This window comes from Patiria miniata, unplaced genomic scaffold (genome assembly GCF_015706575.1).
Source record: "Patiria miniata isolate m_02_andy unplaced genomic scaffold, ASM1570657v1 HiC_scaffold_20, whole genome shotgun sequence".
Lineage (NCBI taxonomy): Eukaryota > Metazoa > Echinodermata > Asteroidea > Valvatida > Asterinidae > Patiria > Patiria miniata.
In genome coordinates, this window is record NW_024037059.1 from 7205328 (window position 1) to 7223659 (window position 18332).

General features: G+C 39.4%; 1 protein-coding gene across 1 annotated transcript; it reads left to right on the forward strand.

The window, feature by feature from the left end:
• Positions 1-328: 328 nt before the first annotated feature.
• LOC119727291 (nuclear mitotic apparatus protein 1-like) lies at positions 329-18283 on the forward strand. Its single transcript, XM_038199143.1, has 22 exons — positions 329-474; positions 1833-1882; positions 2367-2452; positions 2990-3063; positions 3622-3882; positions 4200-4330; positions 4477-4603; positions 4935-5052; positions 5537-5642; positions 6095-6320; positions 6811-6899; positions 7179-7221; positions 7361-7413; positions 7594-10700; positions 11355-11487; positions 12211-12424; positions 12563-12931; positions 13358-13638; positions 14092-14220; positions 14963-15160; positions 15620-15784; positions 15992-18283. Exons 2-22 carry the CDS (start codon positions 1847-1849, stop codon positions 16019-16021), a joined length of 5976 nt encoding a protein of 1991 aa, XP_038055071.1. The 5' UTR covers positions 329-474; positions 1833-1846; the 3' UTR covers positions 16022-18283.
• The last annotated feature ends 49 nt before the right edge of the window (positions 18284-18332 follow it).

Sequence of the window (18332 nt, forward strand, 5' to 3'; positions counted from 1 at the left end):
AGAACATCTTTACTTTCAACTGCATGCATTTGATTCAAGCCGTACGTGGCAATTCTTAATAACCTCATTTAATCTTTTTCAGTAGGTTGTTATTTATTAGCTAATTTCGAAATATTTTGATTAATAATAGGTTTAAAAACATGCAATTACAAGTTTAAATAAGAAATATAAAGCTTACTTTTGTAGAATTTAATAAAGAGTCATTATGCTCTCAGAAAACAAGTTTGGAAATAAGACTAATCCAGAAGCTTAACCGTCATGCACACAGCTTGCTATAGAACAACCTCGTACTATGCATAGTGTAGACTATGGCCAATGATCGCGAAGCGCCCACTTTAGTCCTGAGAAGGAGAAGGTCATTTCTAGCGCTGCGTTTGATTTCCAGAACTTTTCCAACTGCTCAAGCTCTCGCTCGTTTCCATTGAAATTCCAAGTTTAACACGTTCGCTGGATTCCGATCTTCTGATGACTATGGTTTGTATGAATTATGTTTGTATGTTTTATATTAATGACAGAACTGAAAGACATTAATCATGGAAGCGTTGTGTGTTCATGAATTAAAGTTCAGCAGAGTTACAGCTGCCGGCCCGGATCATGCGGATTGTACTGCTGTGCTGTTCATAAACACAACATAAAGTAGAGCAAGCCGCAAGGAACAGTTGAAAACCAAAAAAATAGGTGCAAAATCACAGACGTGACTGCACTGATGACTTTCAATTTGTGACAGTTATATTATAACTTAAGCCTAAAAGTTTAAAACCCTGTCAGATTTTTCATACTTTCATAGGTATCTTTTTAATTTGTTTTCATTTTCTTTTGTTTTTATTATTTTAAACTTCAACTTAAAACTTGACCTATGCAGGCCCCTTAAACTTTAGTCCAACTAACATGAGTGGTTTCTTTTTTCTTCATTTTTTTCTATATAATGCTGCACTATTTGAATGGTCCATCGTGCTGCCAATGCAAATGGGGCGATCACCTTTTATTTCTAATTTCAGTCGAATTTGCGGTTAAGGATTGTTTTTATTATTCATGTTATTAAAAAAGAAAGTCTGAAATTCCCAGGATCAACATTTTATAAAATGAAGTTCTAAAAGAGCAAATCAACATGACCAATTATAAATTTAATCAGGTGTGCAATTTTTTCCAGCCTTTTGTCTGAAATCAGACTTTTTGAATCTGAGACTGAGAGAAAGTCATTAATTAGGCTATAGTGTAGAAAGTATGATTTTTTTCTGACATTCAGTCAATTTTTTAGTCAAAATTAAATAGGGCCTGGGCCTACGAATTATTATAAATTTTTCCTGTTTGACATGAAAATGAATTGCCCACGACCATTCAGTTTACGAGTAATATATTCTAAAGCCAGATAAGAACAATTACAAAAATGTATCCAACGAACAATATTTTGAAAAAGCAGAGTAGTCACTTTACATCCATTAATTAATCTAGTAGTCACACAGCCACCAAATGATAGCCCAATAAAAAGTTTTAAAAAACGGAAAGCTCCCCATCAGAACTTGCCGGAACTGAACTAAAAATAGAAATTTATGAGAAAGAATTTTTTTCCTGTTTGAATTTTTCCCTTTTGGATTGGAACTGCAAAGAAGTTAAAAGAACAACAACCTTTCAGGTCACTTCTAGCTGCAAAGCTTTGCAGCATTTTCAATTATTTCTATTTTTTCTTCAGTTCATTTCAGAGTTTGTTAGCGAATGCTTCCAAAAATGTTAATGACCCCCAGTAGAGTTTATACACACAACAAGAAAGTAATTTTGAAAATTAACCTACATTTCTTCAAATTCATAGTTTTCCACTTTTGTTTTGTACACAGAACTTCACTGAATAATGGATGCCGGCAAATTGAAAAGCTTGGCTCACTGGGTAAGTGATTTTTAAACGTTTAGCAAAAAGTTTAAGAAAGGTTTAAACATTTAGCCATTTCACGAAGGCTGACGTGCTCCCATTACTGGTATGTCTGCAGATCGGCGTGATTGACATAAAAAATAAACAATGATTGACATAATAAATAACGGGCTGTCATTCAAAAGTAAAACTTAACTACTTAAGTACTGCAGTGTTTCTGAGGTTTTGTAAATTATATAGGTTTGATTAATTAAAATTGTTAATTATTTGTAGTATGTATGTAAAGGAAGATCGCTATCATCGCGTGAACATAGGTCCTTTTTTATAATTCAGGTTTCTTTTAAAATGTTTGGAAAATTTGTAAATGGAGTTAGAATTTTTGTCGTTTAAACGTGTAAACATTTAATGGCATGGCATCTTGATTGGAAAGAGTTATTTGAATATACATGTAACACATCTTTTCATTTCTGACCTATTTCGTGATTGATTTTCCTGTGCACAGGTGAATTCTGTTGGAGTGGGCCCATGTGTGGAGTCCCTTCAACAGCTCCAAGATGGATCACACTTTATTGGCATTATCAAGATCATGTAAGTGCTCTCAAAACGTTTCTAATATTTTGGTTTTTAAAAAGCAACATCGCTTGATTTTTGAGATTATAGTTGTTACAGATAGCAACTACAATTTCAAGATCTATTTTCATATTGATCATTATGAATGTTTTATTTGCAAGGAATTGAAATCAGTGCTTGTGTTTTGAGGTTACCTTAATTGTGCTGAATTCAGCAGTTTCAGCAGTGCAAGTTTGTGAAAATAAACTGGTCAGGAATCGGTTTACATGTCAATGTACAAAGTCCCAGCCTTACTTCATTTCAACTTTTAACATTTGGTCTTGCCCGTCACTGATTTTATTGTTTAAAAGCATTGTGCTGTCGAAGAGATTGTGAGAAAAATTCACAAGCTTACTCGGGTGGGACTTGAACCCATGACCTCCTGCTTACGAGTCCAGATGTCACTTGACCTTGACCTCTCAACTTGCAATGGTTAAAAATTATGTTGGTGAAGGGTAAAACCCACTATTAAACTGAACGTATCAAGTAAAGTTTACTTTGGTCCTATTTTGCCAGCAATGGTGACAGGGGAACCCAGTTCTGTGAGCTACCCATGCAGCGATTCCGGCTCATATGTTCCTTTCTTGAAGGTAAGATATAGGCTGTTGACAGACATCTAAAGCTGATGACTTCAGTGAAAAGAGAACAATGTCAACAACAATCCCTCACCTCTCTTGTGATACTGAATTTTAGCTTTAAATCAAACACTGCAGTGTACAGAAAAGAAGATACAGGCATCATGAATAAATTTAAATTCTATACAAAATTATTTTGCTCTAAGTATTATGTATAACTGTAATTTTTGGAAAATATTTTACGTTCTGTTGTAAAATTATTTGAATCAAACTTTGCAAAAATGATCGAATCATCAAATAAATTACTTTCGGAAACTGACAGGCTTTTAATCAATATAAAGTTTGTTTCAACTAATAAAATGAATACCATGTGATTCAAATCTGATGCATTGTACCCGGAGGGTGCCGAGTATATCATTAATGACATTTTCCTTATAGGGTCCCTAGAAACCTTTCCGTGTGTGTACAATCATGTGGTATTATAAATTGCACCACAGCTTGTGTTTGAAACATCTGTCATTGAGTGACACATGCACCTACAACTTTTGTGATTCAACCCTCCCCTCTTTTCAGATTTCTATGGGATATCGCTCCAGCATCACGTTGACCACACCAAGATCCTCCAGCGAGCAGATGTTGGTGAGCTAGCCAAGGTGGCTGCCCTAATGCTCTGTGCCTCTGTCCAGGGCCCCAAGGTGGACTTCTTCGTGGACATGATCACCAAGCTAGACATGGTGGTTCAAACCCACCTGAAGGAGATCATGGAAGTCATCGTGGCCCGGGGGAGTGGCGACGTTCTTCAGACTAACTTTGCAAGCATTCTGTACAAAAAGTGTAAGATGAACACAATGTTTTACTGACCTGTCTTTATTTTATTCTTGTAAAAGTTCCCAAGAAATGTAGTCAGAAGTCGGTCACAAGTCAGTCACAAATCAAAATCGATAGTGTGATCACAAGACAAATACAATGTCAATCACCAGCCAATTCACAAGTTGGTCGTAAGTCAAATCAAAGTCAATCACAAGTCGGTCACAAGTCAGTCACAAGTCAGTGAATCATGTGAAGTCACTATGTTTTGTGTTGTATGCATATATATAGTAAATAATGTTCACTGAAAAAGAAGAACTTTTATTGTTGTCAATTTTTTCCAGTGAATGAAGACGTGTGTACATCCTCTCCAGTTGAGCCTATCACTCCACTGGTACCAGGCAGCAAAGCGCCAACCTCATTTGGATATTCCCCCGTAAAGGCCCTGTTCAACACTCCCAACATGGTCAGCAAGGTAAAAGCAATCAATTTAAAACTGATAGATCACAGATTACAGAAAAAACAACTCCATAAGTCACGTTTGTTGCACAGATGCTTACTTGAGTTTTGTTTTCAAGTCTTTTGCAAGGTCTTGTTATGCTTATTTTGCCCACATTCCAGATGAGAGATCGTAAGGCCCACTACAACAAGGTCCGAAAACTGGAGATAGAAATCGCAAACGAGAAGGCAATGCGCTCAGATAAAGAGCAGGAAATCCTTGAGAAGAACAAAGTCATTGGTGAAAATGGTGAGGAAAAAACTTGCATTCCTTTAATTATGCTTATTTGATTGTTTCATTCAAATGTGGGCATTAACTGATAATGGTAGGGCCCCTAAACTGGTAACATTGTAACTGAATCCTAGGATTGCATCTTTGTGTCCCATTATCTCCATTCTTAAGCCTTTGTATCACCTGTTCTAAGGTAATGATTTTGTTTATGGTAATACAAATTTCCATATTGATAGACAAAAAATTGATACCAATGTTACTTAGGCGGATGAGTCGGATCCTTGATTTTCCCATACTTTTACAGAGTTAAATACACATGTAATTTGATTCTAACGTGTCTTCTCCACAGAGGCTAAAGTGAATGAATTGAAACAGCAGGTAGTCAACTTGAGGAAACTATGTGCCGATGTGGATAGCATGCGCTCTGCAAATGACCAACTGAAACTGAGCCAAGCACGCGTGGACAGGTACACATACCATTTACCTTCCCATTGCCCCCTCCCCAAAAAAGAAAATTATACACAAACGTTTCTAACAGGGCTTTATTTAGTGTTGTAGTCAACGCACTTGTGATGGATCATAAGTCCTCTAAATTCCATCACAAATTCATCACAACAGACCTAAGTTGATGGAAAAGCTTTTTAAGTGAGCCATTATAATGGCCTTCCTATTGTATTGCTAATCCCTTGTTAATTGTGTCCCGACTTGTGGATTGTGATTTATTTGTTGCAGGACTTGTGATGAACTTGTAATCGATCAAAGCATTTTCTTTCAACAACAGTGATATGAATCTCTCAAAGCGTACCCATTGATATTCCTGTGTGGAGAGAGGCAATTGTAAAGTGTCTCGCCCAAGAATGAAGAGACACCACAAGGAACAGAAATTAAGCAAGTCACAAAATCTGCTATATAATCACCGCATTACTACTATATTTTAAATTTGTGTAACAGATTAGAGAGGAGACTAGCTGAGCTGGAGTCCATGCGATCTGCCAACTCACACCTGGAGAGGCAGGTGCAAAACTTACTGAACGAGAACAATGACCTGGAGGCTAAAGTGAGTGACCTTGTACTTGATGTTACTGAACCCTAATCCCATGCAGTTGGACACGGTCAAACAATATCTCCCTTTCAATTATCTATATCAGCTTAATACCAATTCTAAGCTACTGATTGATTTCGATTTGTTTGCACTAAGCCATTTTGCGCTTAGCTGCGAAAATGGTACCAAGTGTTCAAGGTTGTAGATTGAGATTTTTCAGGATTTTTTGTCAGGATTTTTAAAAATCTCTCTTGAAGTCTGGAATTCCCGAGGTTTTACAATGAAGGTGTATGTGCTTCTAAAACATTGATCTTGGGGCCTTGGCGCCTTTCAAACCTTCTGCCGATTATTTGGTGGATTTTTCCTTTTTCCTTCCAATCTCACCCCTGAGTGCTACTGCAAAATCCTTTACACATCGATTCTCTTTGAGGCATCCATTTAACATTTAAAATGCAATAATGTCTCAGGTGCGCAACTTCACCAGCTTGAGGACGGAAAACGAACGTCAAAGGGCCCAGTTGTCAGAGAGTCTACAACGGTTTCGAGAGCTCCAGGACACGGAATCCCAGCAGCGGAAGCAGCTCAAACTGCTGGCCACAACCAATGAAGAGATCCAAGCCATGCTTGTTCAGCAGAGAGAGTTGACCGCGGAACACAAGCAAAAGATCCAGGAACTAGAAGAGCAGCAACTTGGTGAGAGAGAAACTTAAAATATTGATCGAGCTGACGAAAAACTAGTCTGGTAACAAAGTTATGGCCGTGCTTGACTTGAAAAACAAGGACACTATAGCTTCACATGAGGCTTGATACCTATAAAAGTTGAAGGAAAAAGATCATGTCATTTGCATCCTGCACTATGGAGCTTTCGGGAAAGTTCACTTTCGAAAATGCATTGGGAACGAGGGGTTAATGATGGCTAGCAGAAAACTTGTGCAAACTATAGCAGACAAGTTCTGCTGACCTGGAGTTTATTTACAGACTTGTTTTAGAAAATGGAACAACCAAAACAAAAAAATGTTTTTGTTTATGACCCATGAGTTTTCGTATCCCTCAGGAGTCATTGGCCACGGCTTTCTGTACATCTTAGGGGAAAAACCATTTACCCGCTTTGGGTGTTTAACATGACATGGACCCCATCTATGCAGCCGACAACTTTGTAACAATGCCAGTATTTCATTTGCAGTGAATACCAACAGTGGAGAAAGCCTGAATATTATCCCTGAACGTCGCCTGGGTGAGGTCCTTGACCAGCTAAACGAAGCAAAGGAAGAGGTAGGGCAAAAATGTCTTGTCAGCATTCTGTGATCAGATAAAAGAGTCTGTGATAGTCGTTGTGGGCGACTTAGTGGTTAGGGCTTTTGACTCATGATCAATGGATTGTTAAATATACCAGCTTTGCAATTCTACTCACAACAAATCTTATACCACAAAGTCAATGCTTTGTGAGAAAAACTGATCATGTTTAACTATTGAGAAACACTGACAATTTTAATGAGGAAGTGTGCCATTTTGACTGTTACAATATCATCAACTCGTTTTTGTTTTTTTCAGATGAAGCAGATGGAAGAATCGTTTCAAGCAACAAAAATTGAATGTGAGTTGATTCTTGTCTTTTTTTAACTGGAAACCTTCCAGATGCTTCAAAATCTATACCATTACGTTATCTGACTCTTGAAAGACTCTTTGACTCTTTGTCATGAATTGCTTTCAATTTCCATTTTAAATGTTTACAGATCAAAAGACACTGATAGCACAAGTCAACACGGCAAGAGAAGAGGGGAACAAGGTCAGTTGAACCTTACAGATTCAGTTTTGGATTTCGTTTAAAGTGGAATATTCTTTGGTTAACGGTTTTGAGAGGTGTACTTGCATCGTAAGGCGTGTAAGTATTATTGGTGTAATAGCATCTGTTTGTTGTTCTGATACCTTATCGATAGCTTTGTTTCGTTATTTTTTAATCACTTAGCGCTTTGAAGAATTGGAAAAGTCTGCAACTTCAAAACTCAACAGCCTTCAGAATGAATTGCACATCCAGACAGCCAATAATGCCAGTGCAGAACAGAAAATTCAAGAGCTCAGCCTAAGAATTCATTCGTTGAGCAATACTGAGAAAATTCTCAAACAGGAGATCTTGGAAGTTCGCACACAGGGGCAGCGCCAAAGAGAGACCATCACAAGCCTAGAAACTGCAAAGATGAAACTAGAAGAAGAGGCCAAATCAACAGCAGAGCAACTTCAGCAGCAGGTTCAGCAATTGCAAGCTAGGATCCAGGAGCTGAAGTCCACAGAAGAAAAGTTAACTACAGAAGTCTCAACGGCCAAACAGATGTCTAGTCAACAACAGAAAGTCATTGCTAGCCTGGAGAATGCTTCCAAGACACAGACAGATGAGTTAGAATCCACTAGAATACAGCTGAAGCAGAGCTGTGAGACACTTCACCTATCACAGCAGACGGTTGAAAGCTTGAAGGAGCAGATTCAACATTATGTGGAGACAAACGCCACTGCAGAACAGAAAATTCAAGAGTTCATCAAAAAAATGGATACCTTGGGTGATGCCGAGAAAAACCTCACTCAGGAACTCTTGGATGCTCGTGCAGAAGCTCAGTGTCATGAAGAAACCATTGCAAGCTTAGAAAATTCAAAGATGAAACTGGAGGAGGATGCAAAGTCATCTGCTGAGCAACATGAGCAGCAGGCTCAGGAATTAATTGCAGTGATCAAGAATCTGAGGTCCACAGAAGAGAAGCTCACCCAAGAAGTCTTGAACGCTCATTCCGAAGTTCAGCGGCATGCAGAAAGTATTGTGAGCCTTAAAGCAGAAAAGATGAAGCTAGAGGAAGATGCCATGTCAGTTGCTGACCAATATACTGAAAAATCTTCAACAGTTGAGGTGCTACAAGCAAAGATCAAGAGTCTGAGGTCTACAGAAGCGAGGCTCACCAAAGAAGTCTTGGATGCTCATTCAGAAGCTCAACGTCACTCAGAGACCATTGTGGGCCTAGAGGCAGCAAAAATGAAACTAGAGGAAGATGCCAAATCAGTTGCTGATCAATATGCTGAGCAATCTACAACAGTTAAGGACCTGCAAGCAGTTATCAAGAGTCTGAGGTCAAAAGAAGAGAGTCTCAACAAAGAAGTCTCGGATGCGCGTTCAGAAGCTCAGCGTCATTCAGAGACCATTTTGGGCCTAGAGGCAGCAAAAATGAAACTAGAGGAAGATGCCCAATCAGTTGCTGATCAATATGCTGAGCAATCTACAACAGTTAAGGACCTGCAAGCAGTTATCAAGAGTCTGAGGTCAAAAGAAGAGAGTCTCAACAAAGAAGTCTCGAATGCGCGTTCAGAAGCTCAGCGTCATTCAGAAACCATTGCGAGCCTAGAGGCAGCAAAGATGAAGCTAGAGGAAGATGCCAAGTCAGTTGCTGACCAATATGATGATCAGTCTACAACAGTTCAGGAGCTACAAGCCATGATCAAGAGTCTGAGGTGTACGGGAGAGAGGCTCAATAAAGAAGTCTCGGATGTTTGTGCAGAAGCTCAGCGTCACTCCGAGACCATTGTGGCCCTAGAGGCGGCAAAGATGAAACTAGAGGAAGATGCAAAAACAGTTGCCAGGAAATATGAGGAACAGTCCACAACAATACAAGAACTGCAAACAACAGAAGCAAGGCTCACTAAAGAAGTAATGATGGCCGAACAGGTTTCGAGTCAACAACAGGAAGTCATCACTAATTTCGAGAACAGCACAAAGAGACAGGCAGATGAATTGCAATCCACTAGACAACAGCTGAAGCAGAGTTTTGAGACCCTTCAGCAATCGCAGCAGACAATTGAAAGCTTGAGGAAGACAGGCCTTGGTCTGAAGAACTCCGAAGGGAACCTGTCTCAAGAAGTCTCATCTGCTCGTCTTTATGCTCAGCATCAGGAGGCGATCATTTCTAGTCTTGAACAGAGCAAGAAGACTCTAGAGGAAGAATTGGCTTCTGCCAGGAAGCAGGTTGAAAATTACATGGAAATTAATGTCGCTGCAGAGCAGAAAATACAGGAGTTCATTAGTAGAATCAATACCTTGAGCGAGGCTGAAAAACAGCATAAAAATGAAGTCTTGGATGCTCGCACAAAGGCTCAGTATCATGTAGAGACCATTGTGAGCCTAGAAACAACAAACACAAAACTAGAGCAAGATGCTGAATCAGTAGCCAGGCAGTATGAGCAGCAGGCTGTAGAGGTTCAGGAGCTGCAAGAGACAATCAAGGGTCTGAGGTCAACAGAAGAAACTCGTACTTCAGAAGTCTCAATGGCCAAACAGGTTTCCAACAAGCAACAGGAAGTCATTGCTAATCTGGAGAATACCATGAAGGCACAGGCAGATGAGTTGGAGTCAACTAAAAACCAGCTGATGCAGAGCTTTGAGACAATCAAAAGCTTAAAAGAAACAAGCACATGTCTGAAGAACTCTGAAGGGAAACTGTCCCAAGAGGTCTCAATGGCTTGTCTTCATGCTCAGCAGCAGGAAGAGATCATCGCTGGCCTCAAAGAGAGCAAGCAAAACCTGGAGGAAGAATGGGCCTCATCCACAAGGAAGCACTTTCAACAGAACTCGGAAATGAATGCAGATTCAGAGCAGAAACTTCAAGAGTTTAGGCTAAGAATTGATGCCTTGAACAAGACGGAGATGAGTCTCAAACAGGAAGTTTTGGATGCTCGCGTACAGTCTCAGCATCAAGCACAGACCATTGCAAGCTTAGAAGCCACAATTATGCAACTACAGGAAGAGGCCAAGCAATTTGCCGGCCAATATGAACAGCAGGCCACAGCAAATCAGGAACTGCAAATGACAATCAAGGGCTTGAGATCAACTGAAGAAAGGCTGACTACCGAGGTCTCAAAACAGGTTTTGAGTCAACAAGAAGTCATCACTAGTCTGGAACATACCATAAAGACACAGGCAGCTGAGTTGGAATCCACTAGAGAACAGCTGAACGGAGGTATGATGAAGCTCCAGAATAAAGCAGAAACAAACCAAAAGATGGTCAGCAAGTTGCAACTGGAATTGGAAAACCAGAAACGGTAAATATGCTTAACCAAAAATAAAACCTTTAGAACTTAAGCACCCATTCTTTCCATGTAACTTTATAGAGACAAATTCTGACAGACTTTTGAAGAGCAAAACACTTGTCCTTTGATATTTATGCATTTCTTGTGTTCATTCAGAAGTTGCTCAATCTGTGGAGTTTTTTTCCTCAGTGTTTTTTCCTTGGTTCTCACAGCTATTTGAGCATTACATTTCTGAATATTTAACATTGTCAAATACAATGTAGTTAACATTTTGTTCGCAATCACAAAATGTTTGATTTTGCCCTTCGCTGACATGATTTAGGATTGTATATTCAGAGCTGTATGGGAGCTTGTGACAAATAAATTCTCAAGCTTGCCGGGTGTGGGACTTGAACCCCTGACCTCCTGTTTATCATTGGAGATGTTTTTACCACTCAACCACCGAGCTTGCCAGGATTGGCTGGCCATTTCAAATCTGGGATGCAATAATCAATGCTTGGTTGGAACTTGGATAGAAGTTTACAACTGGCAGATGTCAACTGGAGTATCAGTTTTTGTTCTTCATTTAACTAAACTTGTGTCAGTGAAGGTTCAAACCATCACATCATTCAATGCTCCACCATTGTATTTCAATGTATGATGCACTTCTAATGTCCAAATCCCCAGCTTGCATCAAGAAGACAGTGTCGCGTTCAAGCGAGAGATTGCCAGCAGGACGGAGCAGTTGGCATCCCTGGAGGCTCAGATGAGATTTGAGAAGGACAGCTCCCTGAAGGAGTTGCAGATCCTGCAGGAGGAGGTAGGCAGTCCCACATTGTTTCAACGTTGTAGTCAAGTCTATCACAAGTCCTGGCAAGTCCTCATGTGTCCATCACAAGTCATCCGGTGATTCCATTCCTAAGTCAAGTAATAAGCTATTCAAATGAGCTGTGTCAAAAGGCTGTCCTGTGTTAATGTTCATTCCTTTTTAGTTGTGACCAGACTTGTTAATTCTTATTAGACTTGTGATCGACTTGTGACTGGACTTGTAATTAACTTGTGACCAGACTTGTGATGAACTCAACTATTAAAAACAATGTCTTGTTTGCCAAGTTTCAGTGGCCATTTTCCAAAACTTGACCACCAGCTTCGGATTCATTCCTATATTCAGAGTCATTGACAAGCCTTTGATATTCCAAACCAATGAAGGAGACTCAAATCTTTCGTCTCCCTTAATAGTATTTGATTTTCCTAAAGCAGGACATAGACTTCTATTGAGACAAAGGATCTAACAGTCATAACCAAAAACTGGTTTGGTTGTTTGCCATTGGTTGAATGTTTTGGCAACAAATCTGCAATTGTCACATTTTAAAAATTTAAATAAAGAAAATTTAAAAAAAGAAAAAAAAGATAAACCAATAACAAACCACTGAACCAGTTGTTTGATGATGAATGCCAAAACGCACTCCAGAATGTGCCATAGGTTCATGCAAACTTGCCAAGAGTCAGAGAAACTGAAAGTGAAAATCCTTCCCCCTCCCAGCTTGACCACACTAGACGACTGCTAGAGGCAGGGCGGGGGAGTGTCCCTCCACCCATGGCGGACCCCCTACCGGCAGACATGAGCATGCACAGTATTGACAGCTTGGATGACGGGGAGCTAAACCTAGCTGAGCTAGAAGCCGGATCCAGGGCCAGCATTGTTTCTAATTCATCAACCATGAGCGGCCGATCCACGGGGAGTTCCAAGTCCCAATGTAAGTGAATTGTTTTCTAGTCCCTGTTATTATTTAGTATTGTTTAGCTCAATCTTGGTCATTATTAAGTGTGATTTTGTGCATGAAGTTTGTACTCTTGTACATCCAGACTTAAAAATGTGACTATTGCATTTTCAGGCAAGTACACCATAGAGTTACACAGTCGTCAGAGCACCAGCAGCAACAGTTCCCTATCTACTAGTCAGCCCACCCCAACCCAGCAGTCAACATACCGGGACTCACTCTTAACCAGCCAGCTATCGGCTAGCCAGAACTCCTTGGCCTCCAACAGCCAGTTCCATCTCTCCACGGCCAGCAACATGTCAGACACCCTGAATCTCAGCCATTTAGGCTCCTTGTCCCTGTCCAGGGCTAGCAACTCCACAGTGGGGGATAACCTCCCCGAGAAGGTCTCGCAGACCATTGATGAGCTCAGCACTGATCACTTCAAGACACGATCACTCCGGGCATCCATGAGACAGTCCAAGATCAGCCGCAGGACAACAGGTACAAAATAAAAATGGAATTGTTCGCAACTTGATGGACAGGTTTCTTGTTTTATCTGAAAGTAATTTAGTTTGCAGTCCTTCAGTTTCCTCCAAGTTGCTTGTGAAAACTGCCTCGTGTGACTTGGCCATAAAGTTGCATGTGGTAACAACACGAGTTTGACTTAAGTTGTTGGTTGACAGACTACAGTTGTAAATGAGTTAGTCACAAGTCTCCACAAGCCCATCACAAGTCATCTAGTCTCACAAGTCGAGTCAGTAAATGACAAGCTATTCAAATGAGCTGTGACAAAGACATTCCTTTTTCTTTGCTCGTCCTCTGTTACTTGTGACCTGATTTATGAATTGACTTGTGATTGACTCAAATACAACTCTGCCTGTTGTACTGAGAGGGTTATTCCTTATTTTGCTTTTGATCCTTAAACAGGCCGCGCCGGTTTCTGTCTTGTGGGTGCTTGTGAAGAGGAGCCTGAGGCTTTTGACTGGGACCGCCTGGCAGAACTCCAGCGCCGCAACACCCTGTGCCGCCCCCACCTCCAGACTTCCTACCCGGTGGAGACGCAGACCCGGGCACCCAAAGAGATCACAGAGGACGGGTTGAAAGTTGGAGCCTCGTTGGAAGAGACCGGGGAAGGGCCTGTGACCCGTGGCATGCGCAAACGAAAGAGCGGAGATCTGGACCTCCCGCAAACTAGCGTGCCTGCCAAGGTCTGTAGTTTACTCTTTTCAATGTTGGACAGTTTTAATCAAATCACAAGGCGATCACATGCACAAGTCAATCATAACTCTACACATTCTTTTGAAGTTTATAACTGTGATACCACATATACAAGTGAAAGCAGAGTCACAAATAAATAATTAATTCTATCTTTGGGGAGTTTAGTCAAGGTGCGACGGTATCGGATATTGCTGGTAATTGTCTTTGATCGTTAAAAGTTGATGAAAATGTTGGAATAAATAGAGGGAAACATTTTTATGCATGGGGGACCTCAGACTTATTCTGGCAAGTGGTAACAGCAGTCATGCAAACCAGTTTACACTTCACACAAAATTGAATGCAAAAGCAAAAGTTATGAGGCTTAACATGTCAAAACAAATTATGGAACATGTTTTTCAAATATTTCTGTCACTGTCTCACTGTTTCATACATCTCAAAAACAGATGAGTACCTCCAACTCCTACCACGCCATGCCCCCACCTCCCCCTCCGGAAGCCAAACGCTCGGTGTCAATGCAGAACATCAAGACTGTAGCAACAGCAGGTCCCAGCAGTACAACCCTGCAGAGCAAGGTATGGCCAGTGTCTCCAGAATGCAGCAAAAAAAAACTTTGCAGACTTTTCATTGAAGGCCACTCTAAACAGATATCACTCCAGAAATGATGGCTTGTCCGTTCAAAATCAGAAGCTTTCATTTGGCAAGAATGCCTTGGCCACTAAATGGGCAATTCTAGGGTTACGACAGGAAGTGTTATGTGTATTGTCCATGACAGAGCCAGTGTTATCTAACTAGTGATTCCGAGAAATGATCCAAAACTCCTAGTCTGTAATCTCCTTGACCATTACTAGATGATGGATGTATAAGATTTGAAACATACATTTCCAGGTTTATTCACTGACTTCCTAAAAGCGCTGTCATAGACATTACATAATGCTGTAATTGATCAAATGTTGAAAGGGGTTCTTCATAAAGGGTACTTCAAAGTGTTAATTTGAAGTGGTCAGTTTTCCATTGGGGCTTTGCACTAAATAAAAACGAGTTGGTAACATTTGCACAGTCGACTTTCCAATGATGCATTGTGAATACGTGTTTTATATTCATACAGCATATATTCTGTACTGAGGATTGCTTGTATTAATATTTCAGGTTTTAGGTTAGATTTTGGTCAATCTGTGCTTTTTTTTTTTTTATGGACTTATGAGCATTTTTAAGATTCTGGCATCTGAAATGACTTCACTGAGACACTTAGAGACTTTCCTGAAAACATGTAAATTTCACATTAATGAAATTTTATGAATGGCTGTAATTTTTCAGAGTACTGTTAGAGCATCAAGTAAACACAGCACCAGCACAACCAGCGTAAACAGCACCACCAGCATAAACAGCAACAGCAGCAACACAAGCAGCAGCAGCAGATTCCATAGGTCCGGCATTCTCAGGGCCAGTACTAAGTCAAACAAGAGCCAGAAACAAGCAGCAGCAGCCAAGGCACCAGCAGTCAAAGCACTGCAGGTAGGTCCTAGCTGAACAGAGCTAACTGCTCAACAAGTGGTTCAGATTATAAAAAATAGACAGCTAAAAGTATGGTATATACTTCACAGTAACGTGAATGTGAAGCCAAATTTTACGTCATGAAAAGTTTGCTGCAAAATTTGCCATGAAATGTGTTCACCTTATGCTAATTTGCATTGCGAAAAACTTGCCATGATGTCACAAATTCGCATCTGCTTTTGCTTTTGCACTGGGTATGACGTGGCCTTAACATTTAAACATAAGCAGAATTTTCCTAGAGCCATAGTCACATAGACACAGTTACAAACACACAAGAAATTCGTAGACAAGGATTGAAAAAAAATAATGGAGTAGATTTGTCTGACTTTTGCATTTGCATCTCATCTTTTGCTCATTTTAAACACTAGTGGTTATTCAGGATTTTGACTGATTAACAAAAACCATGTTTTGTCAAAACAGGAGAGTGAGAATCGTCGGGAGAGTATGGCATTCAGTATCGGGTTCTCCCCGAAGCCCCAGGTCAAGCGGCGACCCAACCGGGCCTCCCTAGCCAAGAAGGCCACCAACAGCCCCAAGGTGCAGGCAGCCACGCCTGGAGCCACCCCAAGCAAAAAATCCAAAAGGGTAGGTGTATATCCCTCCAAGAAGATGAATTTTGGAGGAATTTCAAACCACAGGGGTATCCCCAGCAATCTATCTTTTGTGAGACTTACTTTTCGAGAAAGGTTTGAACATGGAAAATGTGAACAAGGATCCTTCATAGTGATGGATGTTTGTTATGTGTAATTCATTTCTTATTCATTTGTGTCTTTTTATGTTCAACTTTCACAGAGGTCAATCGCAAAATGGCTGGGCAAGTAAACTTCATCTTTGGAGAACAAGACATCACAGATCTACACCCACCTAAAGAAACAAACGTCTACCCATCAGTAAACTTGGTTCTGGAATTTAAAAACCTCTTGGAAAATTTTTCAAAAACTTGTCAATAGTGTCTGAGACCCTCTTGGCCCTCTAATTAAAATTTTTGGTTTTGCTTTGACGGGTTTGTGTCACCTTCAGCTTTATTCCTGTGTACATAAACATTTTCTTTAAAGTTCAAATCGAAAAAGTATTTCTGTTCAATATGCAAATTTGGTATGTACATATTATGGTTTACTGAACTTACTAACGAATTAGACAGAATCATTTTGTGTGATTAGAGTGAAGGCTCAAACATGTTGACCTTTTAGCAGTCAATTTTCACAATCATTTCAAAATGTTAAAATACCTATTTTTAACACCATATTTATGGTTAAGGGGTAGCTTAGTGATAAATGTAAATATTGTTTGTATAAAGTAAAAAGCTCAACACTTAAAATTTTTATTAGTGTAATGGTGTAAAATTTACATACAGCAAGCAAGTTTACCCAACTTAGTTTTTATCGACCATATTCAGATGGAATGGTTTTGTTGTACTGCAAGTAATTTTTTTAAAATTGATTTGCAGGTCTGCTTTCATAGCATATTTTCTTCTGGTACTTTGTCCATAAGGCCTAATGTCAGATATGTACTTTGAAAGAATCTGCATGAACTGTGGACCCAGTGCACAAGTTGGGGGAGACCACTGGTTTTCATGGTAGATACAGTTTGGATATTCCATACAGTAAACATCATCCATGCATTCTGTAGCTTACAGGGCAAGCGCAGAAATTCTGTGTTAGTGCTGTAAGCACAACATGGTAAACATATTGCGCTCACAGTTTGATCAAGTCAAAGATTTTAGGAAGGAAAGTTGCTTGCATACAAAGTCTATGCATGTTGTCAATCAAATGTTCATCACAGTGAGTGTACTTTGTCCTTTATAGGCATGGCTTTTGACTCTCAACAAATAAACTTGTTGCCTACGATTGGCATTTTAATAGATTCAAGTTTATAGGCAAGGTTTGATTGCTCGTGCAAAAATAGTTGTTGCTTACTACTGTTGTATTATATTCGCTGATTCCTGTAATGTATCAATAAAATCTGAAAGTAGACAGAGTGCATTTCACAGTACTACAAAAATATTCTGATTTTGATTTTCAATTCAGGTTTTACAGGTAAAGGTTCTAGATCTAGTGGAGGCAGGTGTTAACTGAGTTATTCACAGATTTGATTGAACTTTAAAAACTTTGTAATAATGTTACTGTAAATGATTTATGACGTTGATTTTTAAAATTTATGTTCACCTATTGAGGGAGGAATATATGGTTGTTTTAATCTACATTGGGATATGAACTGGGAAAAGTGTTAAGTGCTGGAAAATGAAAATTGTACATTTATTTCAGGTTTTATTTAAGAATTAAAGTAAATACTACATTACAGAGAGCTTATCTATTCAGTGTTGACCAGGAAGCATTTTTATGGGATTGTTAAGCACAGAAAAGAATGGATTAATTACCAGCCAAAATGTAATGTGGTATGTGTTGTTTGTGACTGGTACTCTGCTGCATCTAGCCAGGCACTCTAAATGCCACTAGAAGCACTGTTGAGTTGAGAACTTCCACAAAATTCAAACCTGGTTCTGATATTCTAAACTAATTCTAAAACTTATTTTGGTGAAGGAATAGATTGTAAATAGTTCATAATTGCAGTTTCCTGGGCAAATCTGAGAAATTATTGTTTGAAAAAAATGTGTAGGTGTTCCTTTTGTTTGATTTTAACTTGTAAATAATTTGACAATTGCTAATTGTGTGAAGTTTTTTCCCCCATACTTTTTTTCTTCAGAACGCATGGAAAATGTAAATTGCTAAATTAAAGGGTGAGCTAGGTTTTGGTTACTTATGATAAGCATGTATATGAATTCAAGCTTGAGGTTCTTACGTTTAGTTAACCAAAAATAATTAACCATAGTACAACCATCACCAAAAACATGTACATGTATTTCTTTTTATCATGGAAAAAAATACTACGTTTGGTTTTTATGAAATCATTGAATAAGGCATTGACAGGATTGGAATCGTAGCTTCATTTGTGGAAGATTTGTTTTCATTATGGCATTGCTACAAAGGAACATTAAATTGTGTTTTGTTTGTCTTTGAAGCTGCCTTATTAGAGGAGTGAAATTGTACACAATCCTTTTAAAAAATAAATTAAAAAGTAAATGTAGTCACAAAACTTGTCAAAATTAAGTTTCTCGCATCACTTATTGGTGTTT

What these genes read in the sequence shown, in the direction of transcription:
- LOC119727291 (XM_038199143.1), top strand. Translation starts at nt 1,847, where the DNA reads ATGGATGCCGGCAAATTGAAAAGCTTGGCTCACTGG. An exon ending in CTCCCAACATGGTCAGCAAG is followed by an intron (nt 4,331 to 4,476) that starts GTAAAAGCAATC and finishes CCCACATTCCAG; the next exon opens with ATGAGAGATCGTAAGGCCCA. An exon ending in TAAACGAAGCAAAGGAAGAG is followed by an intron (nt 6,900 to 7,178) that starts GTAGGGCAAAAA and finishes TGTTTTTTTCAG; the next exon opens with ATGAAGCAGATGGAAGAATC.